Raw genomic sequence first — 24366 nt, forward strand, 5'->3', positions numbered from 1 at the left:
TACCTGCTTGCTGAGTTGTTTTTTGAGAGACAACTAGAGCACAACTGTAACCCTCCAATAAAAGTGTGTTGTTTCTTGTAACTTAAATAACCCAATGTATACTTCATCTATCTTCATGCAAACCCCGGTCTTCTGGTTGAAAGGCTTTAACCTCTTGGTGACAACTCCAGGAAGTCACTGCACCAGGCAAGAAATAGTCTGGCACAGAACCCACCCTGGAACAACTTGCTGTTTTTGTACAAATTAAACAAATGGGATATTACCTGTTATTCGGTCAGTTCTTCGTAGGTGTGTTTTGTTAGACAGAGCTAAGCTAGTTGTTTCTCTGCTTCCAGTCTTCAGAAGCTAACTATCTCCTGCTCTAACTTTATATTTAGTGTGCAGACGTGAGAGTGGTATCTTGGTCTTTTTTTTGTGATTCTGACTTTGTTTCTGACTTTTCCTCAGGTCTCATTGTGGGATCCTTGATGGTGTTCTGGCTTCCCAACCAGATTCGTCGTCTTATGACTGCTGCCGTGCCCAAGTCACACTGGACTATTTCCTTCTTCCGGACCTACGCCACTCTCCACCCTGTGGCCGACACCTTCTTTTACCTCAGCTCTGTCCTCAACCCGTTCCTCTACAACCTGTCCTCCCGACAGTTCAGGGATGTTTTTGTCCAGGTGCTGCGGTGCCACCTCACCATCGAACACATCAACAAGCGGACCGTGCGTAACTCCCACGCCGCCTCTGCGCGGTCCTTCCAGCCGCTACTGATTAGGTCATTGCGTCGCAACAAGGCTAACCAATCCACCATTGCACAAGAGAAAACCCCTCCATCCTTTACAACCTTTCAGCAAAGTGACTCTGGAATAGCTTCTGATACTCAAATGTCTCTCAGCCTGACTGAAGAGTCGGATTCAAATCTCAAAAGAAAAACAGGTGTACAATCAGAGACTGAAGTATAATGTGCTGTACAATTTAATGCAACACAGTGAAAACATACCAAGGATGCTTGTGCTGTGCCATCAGAAACAAATACAGAGATATTCCTTATACACAGAAAACACAGTACAAAGTAGGTCAGAAATTTCACTGACAGATCAAGCTCAGCTGAAAATTTGGCACAATAGCAAGTTTGATGGGACTCCCCAAAAGAGACATTTAATGGAATATGAATTGTCAAGTCAGAAAATTATTACACAAAGCTCAAATGTTCAGTTAAGCATGAAGACCCCACAGCTTGAGTTAAAGTTAAAGGTACCCAGTGGAGTATTTGACCACTAGCAGTGCTACGGAGCACTGTTTTAATCTACTTCTTGTGCTTTAGTTCTGCAGAGGGCAGAACGGCATATGTGTAGTACAACAGCACTGAGCCGGAAGGCGATTTTGGAGTGGCGGCCTCAGTTGGAACAACAGGTCATTTGACATGCACTGGCCCAAAAGGACATTAATTACAAAAAGGAATGGTAACTGTATAAGCATCACAAACGCCCTCAAATAACTTTGTAGTTTCAGATCTTCTGTCTTTATCTGTGCCTCGAGTGAATAACTAATCAGATTTCCAGATGACGTAAATGTTCCCATGTACAAGAGGTTGATGTTAACTGACATATCAAATAAAGTATTAGTCGTGTGCTGCCTCTTGTTGTCGGAGAGTTCGTGTGTTAGACACTTGACTGAGGGACAATATGACTGAATAATGAATAAGTTCTCTAAATCAGACATCGGTTGTTCATGCCCTGTGGTCTATGTAATGACACATAGACGCATTTTCTTTTCTGACACATCCCATCATTTGTCAGCGCCTTTCAAAACTGTTCCAAATCACTGTTATAAAAATAAATCAGTTTCATGATGTGACAGCACTATGGTTACGGTTTGGTTGGTTTAGACAGAAAATATCATGTTTTTGATTAAAAATAAACACTCTGTTAAGGTTGGGGTACATTGTGGATCTTTTTCGACGTGGTTACAGTAATAAACATGTAGTTAAGGTTAGAAATGATCACGATCATGGTTGAAAGAAACCAACATTTCTTAAAATGGGGAACAACAGTCGATCTCAGTCAGTCAGATGTTTTGTACGTCAAAACGTACCCAGACTTCCTTGTTTACTCATTACAGCTGCTAGAGGGCGCTGTCACTTAAACGTATAGTAGGTATTCAGTTCTGCTAATATTTATCCCTGACATACAAGCTATATGGCGTCTCTCGGCTTCATGCTGTTCCACTCACTGACAGCAGGTGGCACTAAAGCCACAAAAAGCTTAGCAATGCATGAGCAAAGATAGGGGAGAAGAGGACTGCTAGCTGGTGTAAACATGGATGTAAGCAATGCGGGTCCCAAAATCTAAAAAACAAAATCTTTTGCAAAAGTTTTATAAGGAAGAAAAAAATAATTCAATCTGTATGTTAGACTTCAAGGGCACCTACAATGCTGTTTTGTGAATAACTCAGACGTTTAACATTTCTGTAAGTAAACTCCACAGGGAATTTTTAAGATTCAGGTCAAACCTCCAAACTAAGAACTCTTAAAGCAACTGAATATCACATTTTTATAGACATCACCAACTTCTTGAAAGTTTAGCTCCTCACATTACTTTGTCATAATATATTTTGCTCTGATATAATCTCTGTCAACATACGCATACCGATGCTATACCATACAACATACTCCCTGATCATAGGTAAGTAGCATTACTCAAAGGATAACTTTAGAACTGCTTTCAGAGCCATAAAGTCTCTTTCTACAGTGACTGTTGGTGAAACTCGTTGGCGCAGTCCACACGCTGCACTGCTGCTGTTCCACCTCAATGCTAACTTTAGTCATCAGAGATACAATGAAGATCGGTTAGTCTGAAACAGGTTTGTGTATTTCAACATGCTCTACTTTTTTTTGTGAGCAGACAGCAATTATAGAAATAGTGGAGGAAAGTTTCAGGATAAAAGCTTAACTTTTTAATGGCTTCCACTGTGTGTCATTGGCTGTCCCTGTGATACAATGATATTGTACCTGTGAAAGGCTTTAGGGCTGTATAGCTGTCTTTAATATTATCAGTGGCACATATATCTTTCTTGATCCAATACCTTTTTTCCTGACTGCACTTTTCTCCCCAGACTCCTTTTAACAATACCATTGTCAATAACATTGTCTTTTTCAGTTCAGAAATACAGCAAAATGATTGTTCCAGGTAACAGTATTGATTTAGAATAAACCAGAGTTATTTATTCTGGAGAGCTTGGGCTCAAAAAATAAATGATGGATCTGAACTTACTATCTTTCCTGTCTCATTTTGACCTTGTAGTGTGAGTAAATAAGACAGATGAGAGCGAGCCACCTGCTGCCCAACGAAATAGCCAGAAGCTGTTTCATCCACGGCACTGTCCTCCACCTCACCTTTCCCAGCTCCCCTTGAAGCTGCATCATGATCATGTTTGTGACATGACACATGTGACGATAAGATGTTCCCAGTGGTGTGTGTGTGTGGGGGGGGGGTTTGAAGGCAAGCTGCGACAGAAAGCCAGGGAGTCAAGAGAACAAATATTGTACAAAGCTTTCACACGCCTTAAAGAATAATACATTTATGAATTCGTCACTGTCTCAGTTATTACAGTTCCAGTTCATGTTGTCTCCACTGTCAGTAGTTTCAATACACATCGTAACTCAGTGTGAAGGTCTGTCAGCACAGGGTGGAGGACAGTAGGAGGAGGATGTAGAGAGAAAACAGGGAGGGGAGCTGCGGCGTGGTCAGAGTAATGGCAGCCGACGGTTGGGGTCGTTTCTTCTGGCGTGGTCCATTACACAGTGGTGTGTTACAGCAGGTGATGCACACCGAGTTGAGTTTGCCGGTGCAGAACTGCTGGTAGCCAGAAGAAGCGATGAGACAGGCTCCTGACGAGGCGCAGGACTTGCGGTAGTGTATCCCTGAAGTAAGCACAGAAATGGACGCATTAGTCTCATAATTAGAGGATTAGGGAGTGTGAGAGAGGGAACAAAGACAGAAACAATGAGATTGGGGCGAGTAATTAAAAATAAATAGGATCTATTCTTTCATCAAGGGGAAACCAACTTAAAGGGAAACATCTCAACATCTGTGTATAAATGGACTAATGCTCATTTTGCCGTCACAACACTTTGTGTCCTCCGTCTATAAGATTTGCATAAAATTGTCACTGTCAGTGTCCAGTGTAATAGTCCATGAATGAGGAAAACTGCAGCCTTTCTTGCTTTTTATCCATTGCGCTCAGTGGGTGTGACTTCTTAACACTGTTTATATACATATCCAAAGGACCTTTAAAGATAACCATTATCCCAGTAGAGCCTGCAATGACAACTAGCAGCACAGTGAGTTTTAGTAGTTCCAGCATGGACCTCACAATGACTTCTCAATGGGAGTGAGAGTGGCACTTAGAAGCGCTTTCAAAGACGGGCTGAAGGAGAACAAAATACTCTAGCAGAGAAATACATTAGACGGCTACAAGCCAGAGAAACTGCAGCATGGGAAATACTGAGGTAGCAGTGTGAGAGACGCCAGCAGTCAATCAACCAGCAGCAGAACTGCTAACCTAAAATACATAGCTGTCAGCTGCACAGGTAGCAGGTTTCTCCCCATATGAACTGTCACAACATTGGACCTTCCAGTGTTTTACTCTGTTATAGCACACGATGTGTACTCACAGGCATAAATAATGTAACGTAAAAATACATGTAAGGGAATCGAATATAAGAATAACACCTGCATCATATCCATGTTGTTCTCAATTTAACAGGGAAAACTGTTTTAAAATCCAGCATTTTAATTGTAGCAGTAGTTTAACAGAAGCTTAGAAAGGAGTTTAAATTCTCTAAAGACATTTGATTAGGACAACAGCTCCCACAAGACACCAGGCACCTACGAAGATGGTAGTGCACCTTTTTTTTATTTTTCACAGCTGACATTTTGACATGTTACTGCACAGAAGGCACAGGTGAAATAACATTAATGATTGCAGTTGGTGGTGGAGGTGGTGAGCAGCAGGTGAACAGAACCTTAACAAGTGTCAGTGGTAACACCTGTGCTTACCCTATTATTTCATGACAAAATGGCTGCTGTGAAAAATAGGGCTGCCCCTTATAGTCTAACTGCTTCTCCCCCACAAAAATTGTTAATTGCCTCCTTTCTCCCCAAAGTTCAGATTTACAATTCACATTCCTTACTGCTTTTACGTGTTACCATTTAACTGGCCGCTGTTATGTATATTTATATTAAAAATGTATATTTAAATAGTTAAATTAATATTATAATTATGCAACAACTAGTCGACTATTGAATATTGGCGACGAGGAAACTCTTTAGTTGGGGGCAGCCCTAGTGAAAAAGGTCTATTATATCATGTCAAGATACACTTATGTCTGTTTTCCTTTTCCCGCACAATGACGTCCTTCAAAATAAAACACAGAAGTGGTGTAACCTATGAGCACTCTTACAACTCTGATAATAATCCAATAATCTGATCCTGACAGAAGCAGGCATCATCATCCCTGCAGGGACGCCCGTTCCAAACGTTGTACAGTTGTTGGTAATGAGCTGATGCGTTTTATGACTGGAGATACAAAAGATTAGCCTCAGGAGTTTATATTCTGGGCTTCATGGTTTCTAGTGGTTAGACTTATTTGCATTCCCTTCAGACACTTTATTAACTCAGTATCTTGCAGTCTGTCTCAAGCATATCATGCTTGATTCAGAGTTATCAGCAACCACTATAGCTATCTATCAATTTCCAATCAGTTCCTGAGTTGATCCTTACACATTCATTTGTAAACCTTTTTAGATCATGTATTGTGCAGCCATCTGTGCCCATGAAGAGCTCCAACACCTCGGGGCTTAGTTTTTGTGAATAAAAATTTAATGATTGAAAGTTTTCCCCTGACACCAACCGAGCTCTGTCCTATTTACAGTAAATCTGTGCACACATGAAAGTGAGGGTTCTGTGCATTTTGGTGAAAATCCCCAAACACTCCAAAAACTATATTTAGAGACATTTCCAGTGAGTGCATTTAATTTTTCAAAGCTCCTCTGAAAAGCATCCGTCTTGACTTATCTCCACCAGCTATAATCCTCATCACAATGAAGTTTGGTTAGGGAGCCGAAGAATTAAAGAGGAGACCCTCAGCTGTGACCAGTTCAAGTGACAGAATTTCTTTTTTTATTTTATTTTGCACTATATAAAGCATTTATTTACCTTTTTAAAATCTTGTTGGAACATGTCAAAGTTGTTTGTGAGAGTGAGGACTTAACATTTCACTTCAAAGAAATTTAGATATGAGCACATGAACTTCCAATAACCTTTTGTAACGTGTTACTCCTCTCTCCACCCAAGTGCAGCAGATACACCCTAAGAACTGCATGTTCATTTAATTTGTGCATCCTCCCATGTCTTACATACTGCAAATATCAGTGGAGGTCCCAGAAGGTGTTGAGTAATCCAGAGGAAACACAGTGTGAAATGTTGCAAAGCCTGGAGATTAAAACCTGACTCACACTGTGTTTATATCTCTCATTTTAGCTGTCTTAAAGGACAGCAGACACTTCCACTCAAACCTTTAAAAGGTCGATGATATTCAATTCAAGAGGAAACCCATGGGACAAATATGTGAAATAACTCAAAGTAAGAAAATCCAGATCGTAAATGGCTGCATAATCTGTTGGTTTTTATCTCAAGGCATAATTGGAAAATAGCGAGAGCCGATAACACGGGCAGTCAGTGGAAAATGAGGTGTAGTAAAAGTGGGAAGTGTCACTGACAGAGAATACAGATTTGATGGCTTTTCTCCCCTCAAACAATCACTTACCAATCACATGGGCTATTTATTAGTGTGCTCACCCTCAGCGATGCACACACATTTTCAACTTCTTCAAAGTCATTAATACTTTCAACTAGAAACTTAATTTAAAACTTTTAAACTTTAAACCAGTCACCACTCCTTGTGTTTTATCATATTAGTTCAGCGTATATAGTTCAGCTTCAGAAGTTTTCTACCTTTCATAGTTTTTGAGTAATTGGACTTTACTTTTTTTCCCCCAGACTTTCTCAGGTTATTATGTTAGTGTGTTTTGTGCAAAATGTTCAAATGTTTTAAGTGCACACAAACTGTCTCTGACATATCAACTGATGCTATATTACATATTCATCCAATGCTACATCTGACCATTTAAAATGCAACTACACCCCTCAGTTCTGCTCCCCTCAGTTCTGCTCCCTCTCAGCAAATTTTAAAAATGCATCAGAGACTAGCAAAGGACAGTGACTTTAGGGGTGTGGCCTCAACACCGACCAGAGTGATCATCATCAGGGGAAATAATGTCCGGGCGCTTCTACAGCTTCTAAAGCACAAGTCCAAACCATTGTGCCAAAATAGAAAAATACTAAGTAGAGGGTTTACAAAAACTAGCATAAACTCCTGTGAATGATGCATCTCGATCAGGATACATTTGAAAGGGAGCAGCTCGGGTTCACAGTGATTTAAAACAGTAGATGACGTGTTTTCATAACTCCGGTATGGATGTCAATATTAACACCAGAATTTGTATTTCATCACATAACAGTCATTAAATTATTTTACAGCTCAACACGTTTTAAGAGTGGAGTACCTCTTAAACAAGATTTTAAAATTATGTTCAATTCTTTAAAATTTGTTGTAAAGTAATTGATCTCTGATAGTTTACTTTTAATTTGAATAGGGATGCTCGATAATTATCGGGACACATAAATTATCGTCCTGTAATAGGAAATTAATCGTATTTCTTTTATCAGTTGATAATAGTTATAATAATTTATTTGGTATTCCTATGCAAAATGATTGATAGACTTTATGTTCTATGACAGCCCAAATGTGTTTGAAGTTTTATGATGAACTTTACAAGAAAAACATTAGAAGATTCAGAACTGTTGTTCATTTATTGTTGTGTTAACAATAGTGATGTCAGTTAGATTTGGTTAGAACAGAGCTATGACACATTAAATCATCAATCTTTGCTCACTACATCTCAGCCTTTCTCACCCTCAGGTGTGTAAAAACTACAGGTTATGAACTTCTTTTTAAAACACAAAAATGCAAAATCTTCAGTTATCTTATTGGTATCGGCCATAAAAATCTGGTAATTACTGGATATTATACTGGTTGAAAATAAATCCATATTGTGCATCCCTAAATTCTGATTATAATGTCCCCCTCCTCCAAAGGATATACACTAAAAATAACACTGTACCACCAATGTGAAACTTTCACAGCACAGCCACAGATAGACTGTAGCTGTCGCGGCAGATTCATGTGTCAAGACAGTGCAGCACTTTAAATACAATGCTAGAACTGTGAGAAGGAGCTCAGGCAACACCTCACCCCGCTGCTGTTGGAGCACTTCATACCAACTGAGGAGAACACACTCATACAACATTGCAGCATATTTATTTTAGTTATTGCAGGTTTTTCCGACATCCTAATTAATGGAAAGGTTAACGTTTTGAAAAAAAAAAGTCTATTACAGGTCACAGAAGGTTCTTTTACAACTCAATAATTATTACATTATAATTGTCTAATATATGATTAATTACTTTGAGATACATTGCAAGGTGGAGCTGTTCTAATTTAAATTCAGGACAAATACACACAAACATCATACACTCTGATACATGGTGATTAAATTCCATATGTGTCTATTATGAACATTGAGAATAGACGCAGTGCTCTACCACATTTATTGAGCAAATATCATCATAATGAATCTGAGACAGCACAACAGGGGAAACACTCACTTTATAATGTTTGAAGCGCTTGAGGGCGATTTAATTTCATTTGTGCGTGGGAATTCTGAGATTCAGCACTTCAATCTAAATTATGCTGTTGAGTTAATTTATGGGGAAAAGGGCGAAATTTCTTATCAAGTTTCCAGCGCTGAGAGAACTTGCACACTTTAGTCTAATGAGAATCATCATGGTCGGCTGCACAAAATAGAGTGAGCAGTCCAATATGTCCAAATGTCTCGAGAACCTTTGATTGCTCCTCTAAATTAGATTTTAACCGAATAAATCAAGCAATCATTGACACTCGCTGGACTTCTGTGGTTTTGATAAAAGCTCAGAATAGTGCTGACACAAGCATTATGTTCCTAATTGTTAAAAAATAGTTTATTTATACCAGTTTAAAAGACAGTAGAAAACATAATTTGTTCAACTTTTAAATAAAGCAACATTCCTAACAGTGACTGCCTTTGACACAAGAACAAAAATCAACTGTTAGACATGTATCTAACAGTATGTTAGACATGTATCAGTCTGCTCTGTGGAGTTCATTATCCATCTAAATCAAATTTGACTAAGCAGTGAAATTAGATGGCAGTTTGTATATGAGTCCACATAAAGATGTCATCCAGATAAATGGTCAGTGGGGACACTATAAATTAATAGCAGGTATTTTTAGTGATAGAAATATGAATTTCATCAATCAAGAAATAAAAGTTATGAACTTCAGAGCACTTGCGAATGCATTGATTTGTAACTGCCACAGCACAATTACATTACACAAACCCATAAAGGGAATGGAGGAAGTTACTGGAGTACAACCCAAGGTTATATTGATGATATTCAAAACATTAAAATAGCAGCAAACAACTTTTGGCTATGTAAAGATGGAGAACATGGTGAATTAAGGATTTTTGGAACAGTGTAAAGACTTAACAAAGAGAAGTTTTGGTGAGTTATAATTTGTTTATTCACTTTCGGATTTTCCGGCTCTCCATTTGTTCGAAGGTCAGCACTGTTAGGACGGCTGTATCTTGGTCAACGGCTCTTAATTTGTGTAAAATGAACTAAAGTTTAACACAAATGTGACTGCAGCTTTATTCTAAATACATGTCTGACCAACTCCACTGGAGCTAACAATTAACCTTGAAAGGCAGCTGGACTTGGGAAATCACGGGAGAATCCATCTTACCGGGCTTCAGCTATAGGGTTAGGTTAAACCTCAGTGGTATTGGACCAATCAGCATCCTTTAAGAAACTACCGAGAGCTACAGGTGGTTTAACGCTGGATGTGTGTGTAGTGACTGTTTGCTTTAAAAAAACAATTAATGTAGATGCTGCTAGCATCAGTTGTATCAGAACTGGAGAGAAGTACTTTAAAAAAAAACGTTGTTTTCTCTCTTCTTCGCACTGGCTTCGCTAAAAGTTCGACTACGTTATAAAGTTAATTAATCTGATTGGTTGAAGTTTGCCTGTGATAGACGGTTTGTCTGCAAAAAAGAAATTAATTAGCAAATAAAACAGCACGTTAATTAGAATATTCAATTAAAATCTAAACCGCTTGCTGCCGCAGTGATGTAGGAGTGTACTCAGGGTGTGGTCGGTACATTGTGACATCACTGCTGATTGTGGTTACAGGTGCAACAGATTTAAAACTTTATAAAAAGTCTGTGAAACAAAGCTTTTCAACTTGGAATAAATTACACGGTTGAGTGAAGATTTTTGAAACACTCCTTTACATAAACACAGCAATCCAAATCACAAAATCAAACAAACTTCAGCAGCCATGCACAGTCACTCAATTTAACCAAATAAATGCAAACTACTGTGACTAAACACATTCTCATTTCCTTTTCACCTGATACAGTAAATTAACTTTTGTGAATAGCAAAAGCTAATTTAGATAAGCCATGAAGTCGGGAAGACACGAGTGTGCAGCCTGCCCCTCGTCTTCATCCTCTCTGACTGTTTAACATGAGGAGCAGAGTGACCAGCAGTTTTGTACCAGCTGGAACAAAGTCTAACATAATTGGAACCGGCAGAGTGACTGTGCATCAGTCTGCTATTACCATCTTTGAACTATGTAAGACTTAAATAACATTAAAAGATCAAATAAATGTACCTAAATTTAACCAAAAATTAATGTATATTTTGAATAGTGGGCTAAGCTAAGGTTATGTTTCTATTTAGTCTTATTATAGATTTAAATGTTAGAGTACAGATATATTTTTGTAGTTTACGACAGCTGACAATGCCATAATGCAGTTTTTAGTGCTAATCAGTAAAAAATGTTTGGACAACGTGGTGCTAATAAGATGCAGAGAAGTCTTTTGGAGGTTTGGATCATTATAAGTGTGATAAGAATGTGCTGAATAATACATTTTAGAGAATTGGCTGCAGAGCGCCAATTGTATAAACTAGTCTCACAAGCCCCATTTAATTTTGGCAGTTGACAACTCCAGATAAACAACATCCACAAAAGTGAGCATCCGGTCTACGGTGGTAAGTATGAGTAGAACAGCAAGTCGGGAATGGATCGGGCTGAGGTGCAAGTTCAGATCAATTGGATCACCTGCTGTGATGTTGTAGTTAAAGATCTAGCTTGTAACATTGAGGAGGATCTAGTATATGCAATATAATATTCATAGGTATGTTTTCATTCGTGTATAATCACCTGAAAATAAGAATCACGGTGGTGGTGATAGTCCTCTTCTATTAAGGCCGCCATGTTGAATTGTCATGTTTCTACAGCAGCCCAGAACAGACAACACTAGCTCTAGATGGGTCTTTCGTGTGTTTTGTGGCCACCATAGTTTCTCCTACGGACTTGGAAGGCTGAGCTGTATTCAAATAGTTGCAATCTAACCCTCTGCATCCTTTAAAAAAACCCTCATTCAAGTTTCCCTGCCTTCTTGAATTGTGAGTTCACTGGGTATTCACGAGAACACGAATCAGATGGGTGGAACGTTCCCATTAAAACTTAACCTCTCTTCTGCTCCTGACTTCTTCTTATCAAGCATTTGGTTATGTCAAAAATATTATTGTTGGTAGTCAACTCATGTAAGCGATTGAACAATTTCAGTGTTAGGTTTCTGGGGCGTCTTTGCTGTATTGAGGGCATTGGTTCAATGTCTATTTAGAGATAAGACGCAGCAGTTTCAGGCGGTTAAATCAAACTCGAGGCCCACTCAATTTACTCATCCTCACATCTGCTTTATCTAAAAAGAGGACTTCACAACAACGACAAACAATATAATTTTCTGCTCAGCTTGTAAGATGCTATTTATCAATTTTCATCAACATCCCGTGCAACACATGCTGCGCTGACTCATCAACCATTATTGTTTGAGTGACAGCTGCCTTTCAGAGGAATCCGAGGGGAATCATTACGTTTGTTTGTCTCATAATCGATGCTCCACTCAGTGCACTGCCACCGTGCATACTGTGACGATTTTACATTTTCAGTGTGAATACAAACCCTGGGAGAGATTGCAGTGACAGACAGCAGCTGTGACATACTCTGTATGATGTCAAACATTTATTTAAGGCAGTGTTTGGGGTGCAGGCAGTTGGTTCACTATAGAATCATGAAGCTATCAGATAGCGTTGCTCTTGCTGCTCAAGGAGGTAGAGTTATCTCCAGTTATTCGTCAATCTAACTGTGTTTTTTCCTTTGCTTCCTTACCATAACATTCTGGGACAGTGCTTGTGGTGATGTTGCTGCTTAACCTGACTGCGCCGGATGGTTTGTCACCCTCTATCACTGTCTATCATGAGCAAACTTCAACCAATCAGATTAACAAACCCAAATCTTTTACCAAAGCCAGTCGGGTGGAGAGCAAATACAACTTTTCCATTGAGAGAAGCCTTCAGTGCTGTTCTTTGCTCTCCTGTCAATGAAGAAATACTCTCCAGTTCTGATATAACTGATGCTATGTTCTGATGAAGTTGAGGAGAGCTGTGACACTGAAGCAAACAGTACATTCGTGGGCTAGAAAAAACAAAACAATGAGCTGAAAGATGCCCAAACTCTTCATTGTGCTGAGGGGAGCTGCAGAGTTGAGGTATAATTCTCTGTGGCATGACACACATACACACATCACACGTCATTTGATCCATTGTAAACTTAAAAATATTATACATTATAAGCTGCAAAATGATTACAGCAAACTCGTGCTGTTTTGGTGTGTGTTTGTGTGTTATTACATTAATTTAGTTACTGTCCCTTGAAAATTACCTCTGAGAAATTGAAGGGAGGCCAATTTCACATCCCTCATCACAGCACATCTTACTACCCCTCATTTAAAGAAGAAGGGCAGAGGACATTGAAATGAGAGATGGCCTGCGGGAGCGTGGCAATCATCCCTCCTTTAAAGACAGTGGGAGAAGAACGGTAGTCAGCGGGGTAAAAGCACACTCTTTTGTAATTTCTCCAGACATAATCAGAGGGGACTGATGATGATAGTAATAGAAGATGTGCTTGGATAGGAAGCCGGGCTTATTTTATGCTGCCCGGCTGAAAAAATAGCCATGATCTGAGTGGAGGTTGGGCATGTGTGTCTCTCTACTCTTGGAGGATTTTCACTGTTGAGCGACACCTCAACGTTCTTCCAGGCAGCCTATTTCACAGCTGGAGAGCTCGGTTGTGGGAGATGGATTGTATAACGCCCTCCAGCATGCAGAAGGACTAATCTTTGAGCAAGGAGAAAGAAAATAACCCAATCAAGGACGTACAGTATGTTCTACGTCCTTTACATCTACATTACAGAGCTATATGCAAAGTCACAGGCTTATAGAGGCAATCACAGGGCAAGTATACTTAGAAAGAAACCAACAGCCCCACTGATTTTTATTCTTATCACTTAAGCACATTGCACAGAGGTGGCAGTGCATTTGTGAATGTATCTATTGCATTTCAAACAGCGATAAGGTGCGGTCAGTTGAATTTCTAAGCCCTCCTTTTCATGCAGAGCAGCAATAACGATAACACTGGGAGATAAAGGCTGGGACGTACACGAGCATTCATGCGGAAATTTTCTTATTAAAGAACTGTCGACTCCATAGAGCCGGGTGCCTGCCCTTTTGGATTGGGAACCACATTTCCAAAGACAGGAGCTTATTGCTTTTGCTCATCAGCAGTAGAGAGAAGGAAAAGACATTTTTGCTGGGTGTGAAAACGAAGTAGACCTCGGGCATAAGAGTGACCTTTAGTGTCTCAGTTCTTACAACCTACAGCAAATAGGCACATAAACACAGCAGAGGCACATTATTCTTTACTAAAAAAGGCACATGCAGAGGCTGAATACCCCATACTTAAAAATCTATTAACGTAAAGCTTCAGATTCTTCTTATTCCAACCTACATGCATAGAGGTTATAGATCTTTACCGAATAAGATGAACTTATGTGCACTAAACAAAAGCAATGTGACTGAATGAATGTAAAAGACAGCAGCTAATAAGCAGTTAATGATGTTGTTTTTCAAATATAGGAAAGTAATTACTGTACCATATGTCTATTCTAAATGTTTCACACAGAGGATTGGAGTCATGGCCTTGTAAAGCCTTCAAACATCGCCTCTGCACTCCACAACAAATGGTGCTGTTTTTTTTTTGTCTTGAACAGTTGCAAAGAAGCTCAATATGAAACAAAACAACACCTCAGGTAGATAATTAACTTCCCACAGCCAGACTGGACAGGTGCTCATTGCTTCTTTGACCTTAAGTAGCAAAGGACAATTCACTTTCATATGTGTCTTCAGTATCCAAACACAAACCAACACATTCTCTTTTCAGACCGTCCATCTATTTAAACTGTCACCTGACATAGGTGGGTTACACTAGAGTCAGATGAATACCATGTGTGTCTTATACAAATGCTGAACTTGTGCATCTGTGAGATGCCCAGGGGCATGAACGATGGTGTTTGATGCCCCGGAAATGAGAATGAGCTGGAAAACACTTTCTAGAATTTTTACTATCTGTTCAGTTTGGTTGTGGTTGTCTTTCCAGAGCCCGGCTGATATCCAAAGTTGTATCAGCCTGTATTCATTGTGGCTCTAAGAAAGCAATAGCAATATCAGCTGGCCAGACATTCATTGTACCCAGAGGATGAATCCTACTGACCTTGGTGATCCCCTGACTTTTCACATAGCACCATCAGCAGATCAAAATGTTCTGTTATCAATATTTTATGATTTTTTTCAAATTTTAAAGTCACATTCCAGGCTGCATTAATTGACTTTTTGGTCACTTGGGAGCACCATAACAAGATGCAAACACAACACTGACGTATTATAATCATATAAAGTTGTTATGGCTAACATGCTAGCAAACAGTTCAGTGCAATTACAATATCCCTATTGCTTTTAGCTGTTTTGCTGTAAGAAAAAAAATAAAGTAAAAATATCTAATTCTTGCTGCTAAATCATCTATGTTCAACAGCTAGTTGCTAACTTTGTCTGTCTAGTGAGTTTAGAGAAATTAGGTTAATGAGAAGTGTACAACAATAAAGTTCGGGGCCGTAAAAACCAAAACAACAAGCTGAAAGTCACTAAAAAGCTCTGTAGATCTGATGGGAACTGGAAATGATCTGTGAGTCACCACAAGCAACCCCTTTCACATTTTATTTAGTCCAATGTTAGTATAAAAATTCTTGTAATATTATGCCCGTAAGTTACTAAAATCCCAGAAATTCCTGAAAACATAGCAAGAATATGACCTCGCTGCAGCTCGGTAGTGGTGACACTGTTTCTACATTACCTCAAACTGTGATGTTACTCTATTTCACTGGCTGGGCTGGACAGAATTTTAGGTTTTTGTAAGGACATGAACACACACAAAGGACACATACCTGCAATTGTATGCACAGTATGAGCTGATACATTTTCTCTTCCAAAGGAAATGGAATAGTTTATATCCATGACTTCTGTTTCAAATACTGACATACAGCTAAGACTTTCATCCTCTAATGATAGTTCTAGAGCACTGAAGGGTCTGCCCCTGCTGGCCTTAGATCAGCTCACAACAGAGCGCCTGTCTTCTGGCTGAGTATGCTGGAGAGCTCTCCCTCTTTGTGCTGATTTTTTGTGTTAACAGATACTTCAAACATGCCAGCAATATAAACAGCAGCAGTTCCCTTGCTGTCTTTTTGTTGAGAAACATGACAACATCCATTGATTCAGAAAATACAACTGCCTGAGCAATACAATGCACACCCTGATGCTATGATTGCAGAATACAAACTAATCATGCCCACAAACACAAAACCTTGTACTTCTATCTTTGTGAGGACTCTTGACATAATGCATTCCTCAGTTTCTTACCCTAAACAACTAAATCCCTAACCCCAACCATTAGCCTACACCTAATTCTTGTAAATGTATGATACAAGTCTATGCCTCACTGATTACTGTATTCACTGATTTGATGGAGAAAATATTTTCTGGTTTTCCCTCTGATGTCCTCTGGCTGCTCAGCTTTAACTGAGTTTCCTGATGGACTGATAGCAGCAGTTAATTAGCGGTGAGCTACTTTAACAAGTAGTTAAAGTTAACTGTATCTACCATTATTGGACTATGGAACCGGGCTCAGCAGCCGGACCAAATGGGGATTGAACACCAAGACCAACAGGGAATAATGTTACAGTACCAAGGTCATTTATGGAGCTCTCTGGTGCCGTTAGCCAGGAGCCAAATCTGGCAAGAAAACCACCTCGGCCCCATGTTTTCCATGTCACACTGGCACTGTCGGTCTCAGAGCTTGTGTTCAATCTTGGGTCTGGCTCACTGACATAACACACTCTCAGTGCTATTGGCCGCTGTAAACGCCAATCAAGTGACAAGTCCCTCCTTATCTGGAAACACGTAAACATGCAGAAGACTTTAAAACCAAGTGTGAACCCAAACTCAAACAGACCTTTGAAGAACTGAGGACCGACCAAAATGTCCTCACTGTCCAAAAATGTGCTCACAAAGGTGAATGTACAACACATACAAACATCACCATCAGTTTAGTTTGAAGCTATATTTATTCAGTGCATACTCTTCAGATTCAAATTCCTCAATTCAAAAATCCCAAAATTCAAATCACCACCAAGATCTAATCCAATGTTCTTGGATTAAGGCCAATCTGTCTGTTCTGCTCTGAGATATCCAGACAGAAAAAATAAGCAGGGATGAACATATTTGTAACAGTAGAGAGAAGGAACAAACCATCCTGGAGATGTGACTTACCATCATCCTTCACCAGAACCTCCTTCTGGCACATGTCCTGCACGTTCACTGTGCAGTTGACGATGAACTCTGGTGTGGAGCAGTCGTGTGTCATCTCCTCACACTGGTAGCACTGAATCTGCAGAGCCAGCCCTGCAAACACACACACACACACACACACACACACACACACACACACACACACACTTTTGGGTTCATTTGCATTCATTCATTTCCTGGAGACTCAACCATAACTACTTTTTGTCTAACCCTAACCTCACCCACTGACTCAACTATGTCCAAGTTGGGGACAGGGATTTTGTCCCCAACTGGACAAGCCTTCCCCAATTAGTTGGTCTTTAGTCTGAATTGTGTCCCCAAAAGTAACCTAAGTCAGCCTGCACACACACACACACGGTAAATTATTAAATCTATCAATTTCTAATATATGATTTTCATCTGAGCTGGTTACATTGCCTCCACCATCAACCATAACACATCCTCTTTTTCATTTACATACTCAATTTATTTTCTCTAGTAGCATGAATAAAAAAAATAAAAAAAAACATTGAGAGAGTTTTCATTTCAAAGTGAAATTTTGTTTCATTTTGGTGAAATTTCTGACTTCTGGTTTCTTGCACTCGAACCATTTCAAATTGATGTGACAGACACGCTCAATTATTTATCTGCTTTTGAGTTTCTGGTGGTACATTTATTTTAGCGGCATGTTGCAACATTTCATCACGTCTTGCTTTAAACGAATTGATATTTCACTTTCTGTTGTAAAACTAACTTGTTTATGGCAAACTTGCTTCATTGAGTGTCCTTCAAAGTAGTAATTTATTCAGAGTGGTAAACAGTTTTCAATGCACCACTAGAAATGCCTCTAGCTCATATTGAATTCCCATTTCGACCCATTACTTTGTTCCAACTAAAGTGACATTTAAAGCATTTTGGCTTTTGATGTTAATGTTGCTAAATCATAGCATGCACAGCATTTATGGTGCAGTCACTGTAAGTGACCAGGTCCAAGCATCTCTCAGTACAGAGAAATAGTCCACCTTTTCATAAGAGAGACTTCCAAGAACATATCAAGGCTCTTACATCAGAAATGAGAGTGAATGTTGCATTTGCTGCTCGTTAAGACACCTTACTGTGCTGAAAAGGGGCAGCTGGATGAGATTTTATGCACATACTGATCAAACCTCCTATTTATATTATCAGTAAAACTTAGACTTGTAATGGGCAGTGATGCATTTATCAGCAGCAACTGTTTATGAACTTAATACTGGAAGTTATGGATAAATATTTTAAGTGGTGGACTGTAAATAAAACATTTTCTTTACTGTAAGGCATCTAGTCACCCCCCCATTCAGAATGAAATATTACATCTTTTTTTACATGACTTACATTTGTAATGGAGTATTTTAACATTGTTGTACAGGTACTTTTACTCCTCTCCCACCACTGCTGAAGAAATAAATTCCATAAGCAGCAGAAAAACGCTTCTCTTGACTGTGCCACTGAGATCACTGCGGAATTCAGGGAGATATTTCACAGTTAGTTTAAAGAGGAGTCATACTGGGCTCCGCAGTGTTGATCAGCAGGCTTTAAACTTACCTGCATCGTTTCAGAGGAGCGCAGTGCCCCAGCGAGCTTTAACAGACTATTCTGTCATATGTCAGTAGTAAAGGTGTGGCACCCGACACTTTACGCTAAGTACATCCAAATACATGCATCTTTCCATCATCAAAACGACGAGCCAAAATGAGAAACCTGCTCAACTTTAAACAAAGACAACGTTGGATGAGCGCTGATCGCTCCAAGCGGTGCGCGCTGCGTCTCCCACTGCGCTCCATCTCCAAAAGGAAAAAGATAAGCGGGTTTGGAAGTTTTAGTGTGAAACGAAAGCCTAAAAGTCGCCTTTTAATCCCGTGAAGTGCTGAGAGAGAGAGAGAGAGAGAGAGAGAGAAGCTGTGTGTGTCCATACCTGAGCTGCAGAAGAACAGGAGCAAAGTTGAGACAGTGAACAGCCGCATGGTCCGCTTACTGACACTCTGAGCTCAAACATGAGAGACGGATGTTCTCCGGGTCTGAGGCGCAGAGACAGAGCAGCTGGCAGCCGGGCATGGTGAGCCTGACACCTCCTGCGATGCTTCACCTCTCTTATCCGCCGCTGACGCACGCACACACTTGTGCGCGACTGTATGTCTACCACGTGATCAGAAAGTCAGTGTTTTGACAACGATGCCGAGGGACGTTCAACCTGGTTTATTCTCTATGTTGTTCTTTTTGTTTATAATGGGCATTTTATTTTATATTTAGGAATTTCGTGTTAAATCTCATTTAATTTGCTGCTTCAAGGAACTGATTTCACCACGGGGATCAATAAAGTTTCACAAAGAAGGAAAAAAGAGGCCAAAGGCAGTAAAAAGAATAACCTTTGAAAGATATGTCAAAATATATATAAAATGAAACATAAACTTTATTTATGTCACCTTTCTGAACAAAGTTACAAAGTGCTTTACAGTAAAAACTAATCATAAAAGTAAATAAAATCCCAAACACATAACTATAAAATAATGCTATCAGTCTGATTAAATGGCTAAGAAGCCTTCATTTTTGCTCTTCTGACCACCTTAAATCTTTCCTATAAAGCCAAATAAATCCAGAATCTTTATTTGCTGTATTTATAGCTCATAAATTTACATTAACTAGACTATAAACTGACAGGACAGATTTAATGCTTTGACCTCCAAAGACTCTAATCAGAGTTTTAGTAATCTCAGTGCTGAAAATCACTTTATTACCGTGCTTCACTTTTATCTCTATTCCCCATTTGACTCAGTATATGAAGTCTATTAAAGATACAACAGCATCTACCTTCTTTCCTTTTGTTATTAAAGTATTATTTTACTTTTATTATGAGAATCAGAAGGAGCAAACAAACTTAGAGATGCTCCCAAGCTCGCACAACAATACAGGATAAAGTTAAAAACAATATCAGTGATGCTATTGTGACAAGAAGTTAATATTGATTATGTTTATTGAACTATTCTACAGTTAAACCTTTATTTAACCAGATAACCCTTAATAAAACACTTTCTGTGCAGCACATGAAATCAATGATGTTTCTATATTGTCTAAAAAAAACTGTGTTAGTAGCTTTTCAATGTGGAAAGGTAGTGAGAGGCAGACTGAGAGCCAGTCCCTGTCTATGGCCGTAAGCCCATTGGTTCAGACTGAAGACCATCTTTAAATACATGTCACAAATATACAGCTTCATTTTTAAGAGAGGCTAATACACACACAGTGCATTAATTGGGGAACTATTTTCAGCTGCGGATTAACACATGTTCTGTGCTGCAGCAGGATGGTGTATGTGGGATTCAGTAAAAATAAAATATAGTGTGTGTGTTCACGGTGATGAAGGAAAATGTCACCCAGTGCAACAGTGTGGCTCATTGATGTGTTTTTAATTAGGTTTGGGAGCTCTATGGCACAAAGGAATAAGATATATTAGGCTGTGATACACAGACAATACTTTTTAGTTGGACATATTTATGGCAGGAAAATCTAGAATATCACCAGCATCATTCTTTAAATGAAGCCCAACAGCCAATATACGATATATATTTAGATTCAGTGTTAGTGCAGGAAGTAGTGTATTCTTGGGCCATTATACATCAAGACCAATCGGCTTGCTACTCCCTCACTGGGGTCCAGCTACTGCTCAATAAAACTACAGTTGTTTGCTGTCTTGGATCCACAACAGTGGAACGAGCGCTCTGTTGACATAAGGACAGCAGAATCTCTACACTTCTACCATCGCTGCCCGTGGTTGGCCCAGTGGTTGGCCCAGTGGTTCCCAATCTTTTTCATTAAGGGACACCGTTTCTATCATTTATTAAACTGACGACTGCTTAATTTACATATTTTATGGATATTTCATATTATATTAAAAACTGCACAATGAACCCAAACAGTGAACTCAGTAACTGCAGGAAATTTGTATAAAACAAGTGATTTAGATTAATTTTCATCCCCATGATTGGGAACGACTGCCATGGCCCATAAATAAAAGAACAAACAACCTTTTTCCTCTATTTATTATAAATCAACTAATGAATGTGTTGTAATCACTGTACGTAATCCTGGGTTTTGCTAAATTGCACAATATTGCCGTTCTTGCCTAGCTTCAGGGTTGTATAAAAGACCGGTGTGTAGGATTTAGTGGCATTTATTGGTTGAAGTTGCAGATAGCAACCAACTGAACACCACTCATGTCTGTATTTGACGACCTGCTATAAAGAATGGGCTGTCAGAGAAACCACGAAAGCTGCGAAACTTGAAAAGCACGTCTCATTCGAAGGTAACAGACATAACAATTCCTATTTTAAGGTGATCTGATAAAAACATACCATAGATCCTTCTAAATGTTTAACACTGGACTTTTAAATCCAGAATAATAAAACAAGAGTCAAAGTAAGTGACAGTAGTCAGTACATCTGAACTGTATGATGTGTATGCACAGACCTGGATGAACAAAGGTTAACTCTTTCAAACTGCAGTTTCTTGTTCACAGGTTAGTTTGTTTTTTTGTCCTGAGCTCTTAATGGAAATAAACACAGGATGATTAAACCAAAGTTTCATCGTGGGACCTCTTAACGGCTACTTCTACATGAGCAAAATCATAAAACAAGACTTAAAACAACATGTGCCCGGGGAAAATATTGCAGGCAGTGAAACGCATCATAAGTTCAAGGTAAACACAGAGGCACACTGCTGTCTGGTGCAGCGTGTGGCAGCACGGCACAGAAATCCGCCACAAAAGAGCTCGGCGATAAGGCTCTGTAAAGTGAGGCACTTTTCAAAGGCTTTTCAAAAACTAATAACACTGTCTGCAACACTTGGGGGGGTAAAAACCGGTTGGATACTCCTGCACAAATTCAAAAGATGGATTAGTCTCTTCAGTGCTGTACAGTGTGGGCTAATATTTCATATAGGGCTGAAACTTGGCTCAACAATTTCTTCTCAACCCTGCTTCATAGCTGTGGTCCTCGGTGCCGATCCCGACACTGTATCAACCTGCTCTTCAAACTAATTTATACTGTATATGCCTCAATACACCTACTGGCACTCTGCTGCATAGAAAAGAGGATTTCAGTGCAGAACAAACCAATATCAGGGCAAACTGCTGATCTGAAGCAAAGGAGGGTCACGTTATGCTTTGTCATTGTTTACTGGTCTCAAAGGGAGGCAGATTTGAGCCTGTTTCAATCCTCTGTCTAAACTCTGATAGTTTCATTCAGAGTCGTTGTGATCAACCTGTTTTAATTAGCGGATGAAACACTGTGTCAGCGCTGCGTCAAGGGGCTGCGGAGAAGTTGTTTGTGATTTACTGTGCTAATCAGCTTAATTGGAACTTGGATAATTACACATTAAGACACACTTAAATGTTATGAATCCCTACTTTGGTCGAACTTTAAATTAGCTAACGGTCATTTACATTAAATTTTGGGCAATGAGAAGATTTATAACAAGTGTTTTGCTCTGAAATGAGATGTCCAGGAAGATAATTAAAGTGAAACCTTGCTGGTATGAAAGTAAAAGACATAACGGGCAGCTATTGAAGCTGTCAGATGATTAAAAGATGGTTCAGTATTTTGGGAGAAAAATGTTCCAACTATAATTTGAGAGTTTTACTATACTTTGATGCATTGCATTAGAATGAAATACAGTCTTAGTCAGGCATCTGCACTGAGAGCAATGCTGCATTTAGGAGAGTTTAAATGTGCACCAGTGGAGTTTCTGTCTATGGCAGCTTCTGAGTGTCATAACATGACTGATGGCACACTGGGAGGCATTACGCATAGAGCTTTTTAAAACAGCAACACTAATCAAGGATGACTGACCATCAGATCAGAAAAAAAGCCTCCTGCATACATAATGTGCCCTGCATCTTAAAAGAGGAAGTAAAGCTTTTTGAACTAAATGTCCAAAATGAGCTCAGTTTATAAGTGAAATATGAGACTTTTTGTCTATGGAAAAGCATCATAATGCTTTCCTTGTTATTAAATTAGTGTCTATAAATCAAAAGGGAGTCATTATGTCCAAGACAGTAAGACTCCAGGACTTAAAGCATTTACTCTGACAGCTAAAACGGCACAAGGTTACAGGAACCTTCATACTTCCTGAGAGGCTGTTTGCTTACCTGATTTGCAGTTTAGGACAGTATTTAAAAGTTTGTCATCAAGGACAAATGCATAATTTCCACCAGGGATGGGGGGTGACATGTCCCTTTCGCTTTGCCAAATCTTGTGTTTTATTGTTAAAGTTAATTTTTGCCACTAAAACATCTCTTAGCATTGTTCTGTTCAGCCACAGCAGTCCAGGTGAAAGAGAATCTGAGTTGTTGGAGGGAAGAAATAATCTGCCTTCAGTTATTACCCTGTGCTCGGAGCAATAGTTAAAAGGTCCAGTCGGATTTAGTGGCATTGTGTTGTAGTTGCAATTTTATGTGCATAAAATGTTTTACTGTAAATTCAGCTACCCTTAACATATTCTGTTGGCCACGTTGTAGATTATCAATCAGGCTTTGGACAGTCTGCCGTCCTTGTCCTTGTTCTGAAAAGCACCTGATTCAGCTGCACATAACCGGAAGAGTTGTACCCTTTCACCTCATCAATCAGGCCCATCGGCTCACTTAGAATAAGACGTAGTTTGGTTTTTACCCTGTGCAGCAATTGAGATCTTAGAAATGTAAAATTGTCAAGGGAAGATTAGCACACTATTGCATAATACCTTTGAGCGAGACACTGAAAAAAAATCTTATTTGGCTAAAAGTGTAAACACTGTCTGGTTTACCAGCCGTGCCCAAATTGAGAATGTCACAGCACTGCAGTGGTTCCTGTAGGTACTGGGTTTGTCATACGCAGAGCTCAAGGGAGTTTTGCATTCAGAGATAAAACTGGACCAGATGGCCCGAGACCCTGAATGCTCACATATTTCCCGGAGCGGGAGAAATGCTCCCTTGGCTGCAGTTGTGAAGTTTTATTTGAGCTTGTTCCCTGCTTTTTTCTGCCAATATTATCTCATATCAATTATGTTTATATGCATATATTTTGCACTGGATAATCAGACAGGACAAGAGATCCTTTGTTGCCGCCATACATGCCAGTAAGGATAAAGGGCAGTAAGTAAGTAGTTTCGCATTAGCAAAACACATTTTCGAGGAAGCATAAAGTTATCCAGACTGCGTGAGTTTTTCAGTGTATTTCTGCACACAGCAACCAAAATATTGATTTAGTATAATTCAGATTAACAAAAGGCAAACCAAAACTACTTACTGGTGCCTCAATAAAAGGGCTAATTTTAAATTTTGGGAGTTACATT

At 39.4% G+C, this 24366-nt stretch overlaps 2 protein-coding genes across 2 annotated transcripts in view; one reads left to right on the forward strand and one right to left on the reverse strand.

Annotated features, from left to right (window-relative positions):
- Positions 1 to 1622, forward strand: part of gpr39 (G protein-coupled receptor 39) — a 36733-nt gene extending 35111 nt beyond the window's left edge. Inside the window, exon 3 of the mRNA XM_051404036.1 lies at positions 448 to 1622. Coding sequence (XP_051259996.1) covers positions 448 to 947 — 500 coding nt within the window. The 3' untranslated portion in view covers positions 948 to 1622. The remainder of the gene's footprint in view (positions 1 to 447) is intronic.
- LOC127365685 (ly6/PLAUR domain-containing protein 1-like) lies at positions 938 to 19169 on the reverse strand. Its single transcript, XM_051404055.1, has 3 exons — positions 18962 to 19169; positions 16993 to 17124; positions 938 to 3907 (listed from the first exon to the last, which is right to left on the reverse strand). The coding sequence occupies exons 1-3, from the start codon at positions 19008 to 19010 to the stop codon at positions 3663 to 3665; spliced, it is 426 nt and encodes a 141-aa protein (XP_051260015.1). The 5' UTR covers positions 19011 to 19169; the 3' UTR covers positions 938 to 3662.
- Positions 19170 to 24366: the final 5197 nt, after the last annotated feature.

The sequence above is a fragment of the Dicentrarchus labrax genome, unplaced genomic scaffold (assembly GCF_905237075.1).
Source record: "Dicentrarchus labrax unplaced genomic scaffold, dlabrax2021, whole genome shotgun sequence".
Classification (NCBI taxonomy): domain Eukaryota; kingdom Metazoa; phylum Chordata; class Actinopteri; family Moronidae; genus Dicentrarchus; species Dicentrarchus labrax.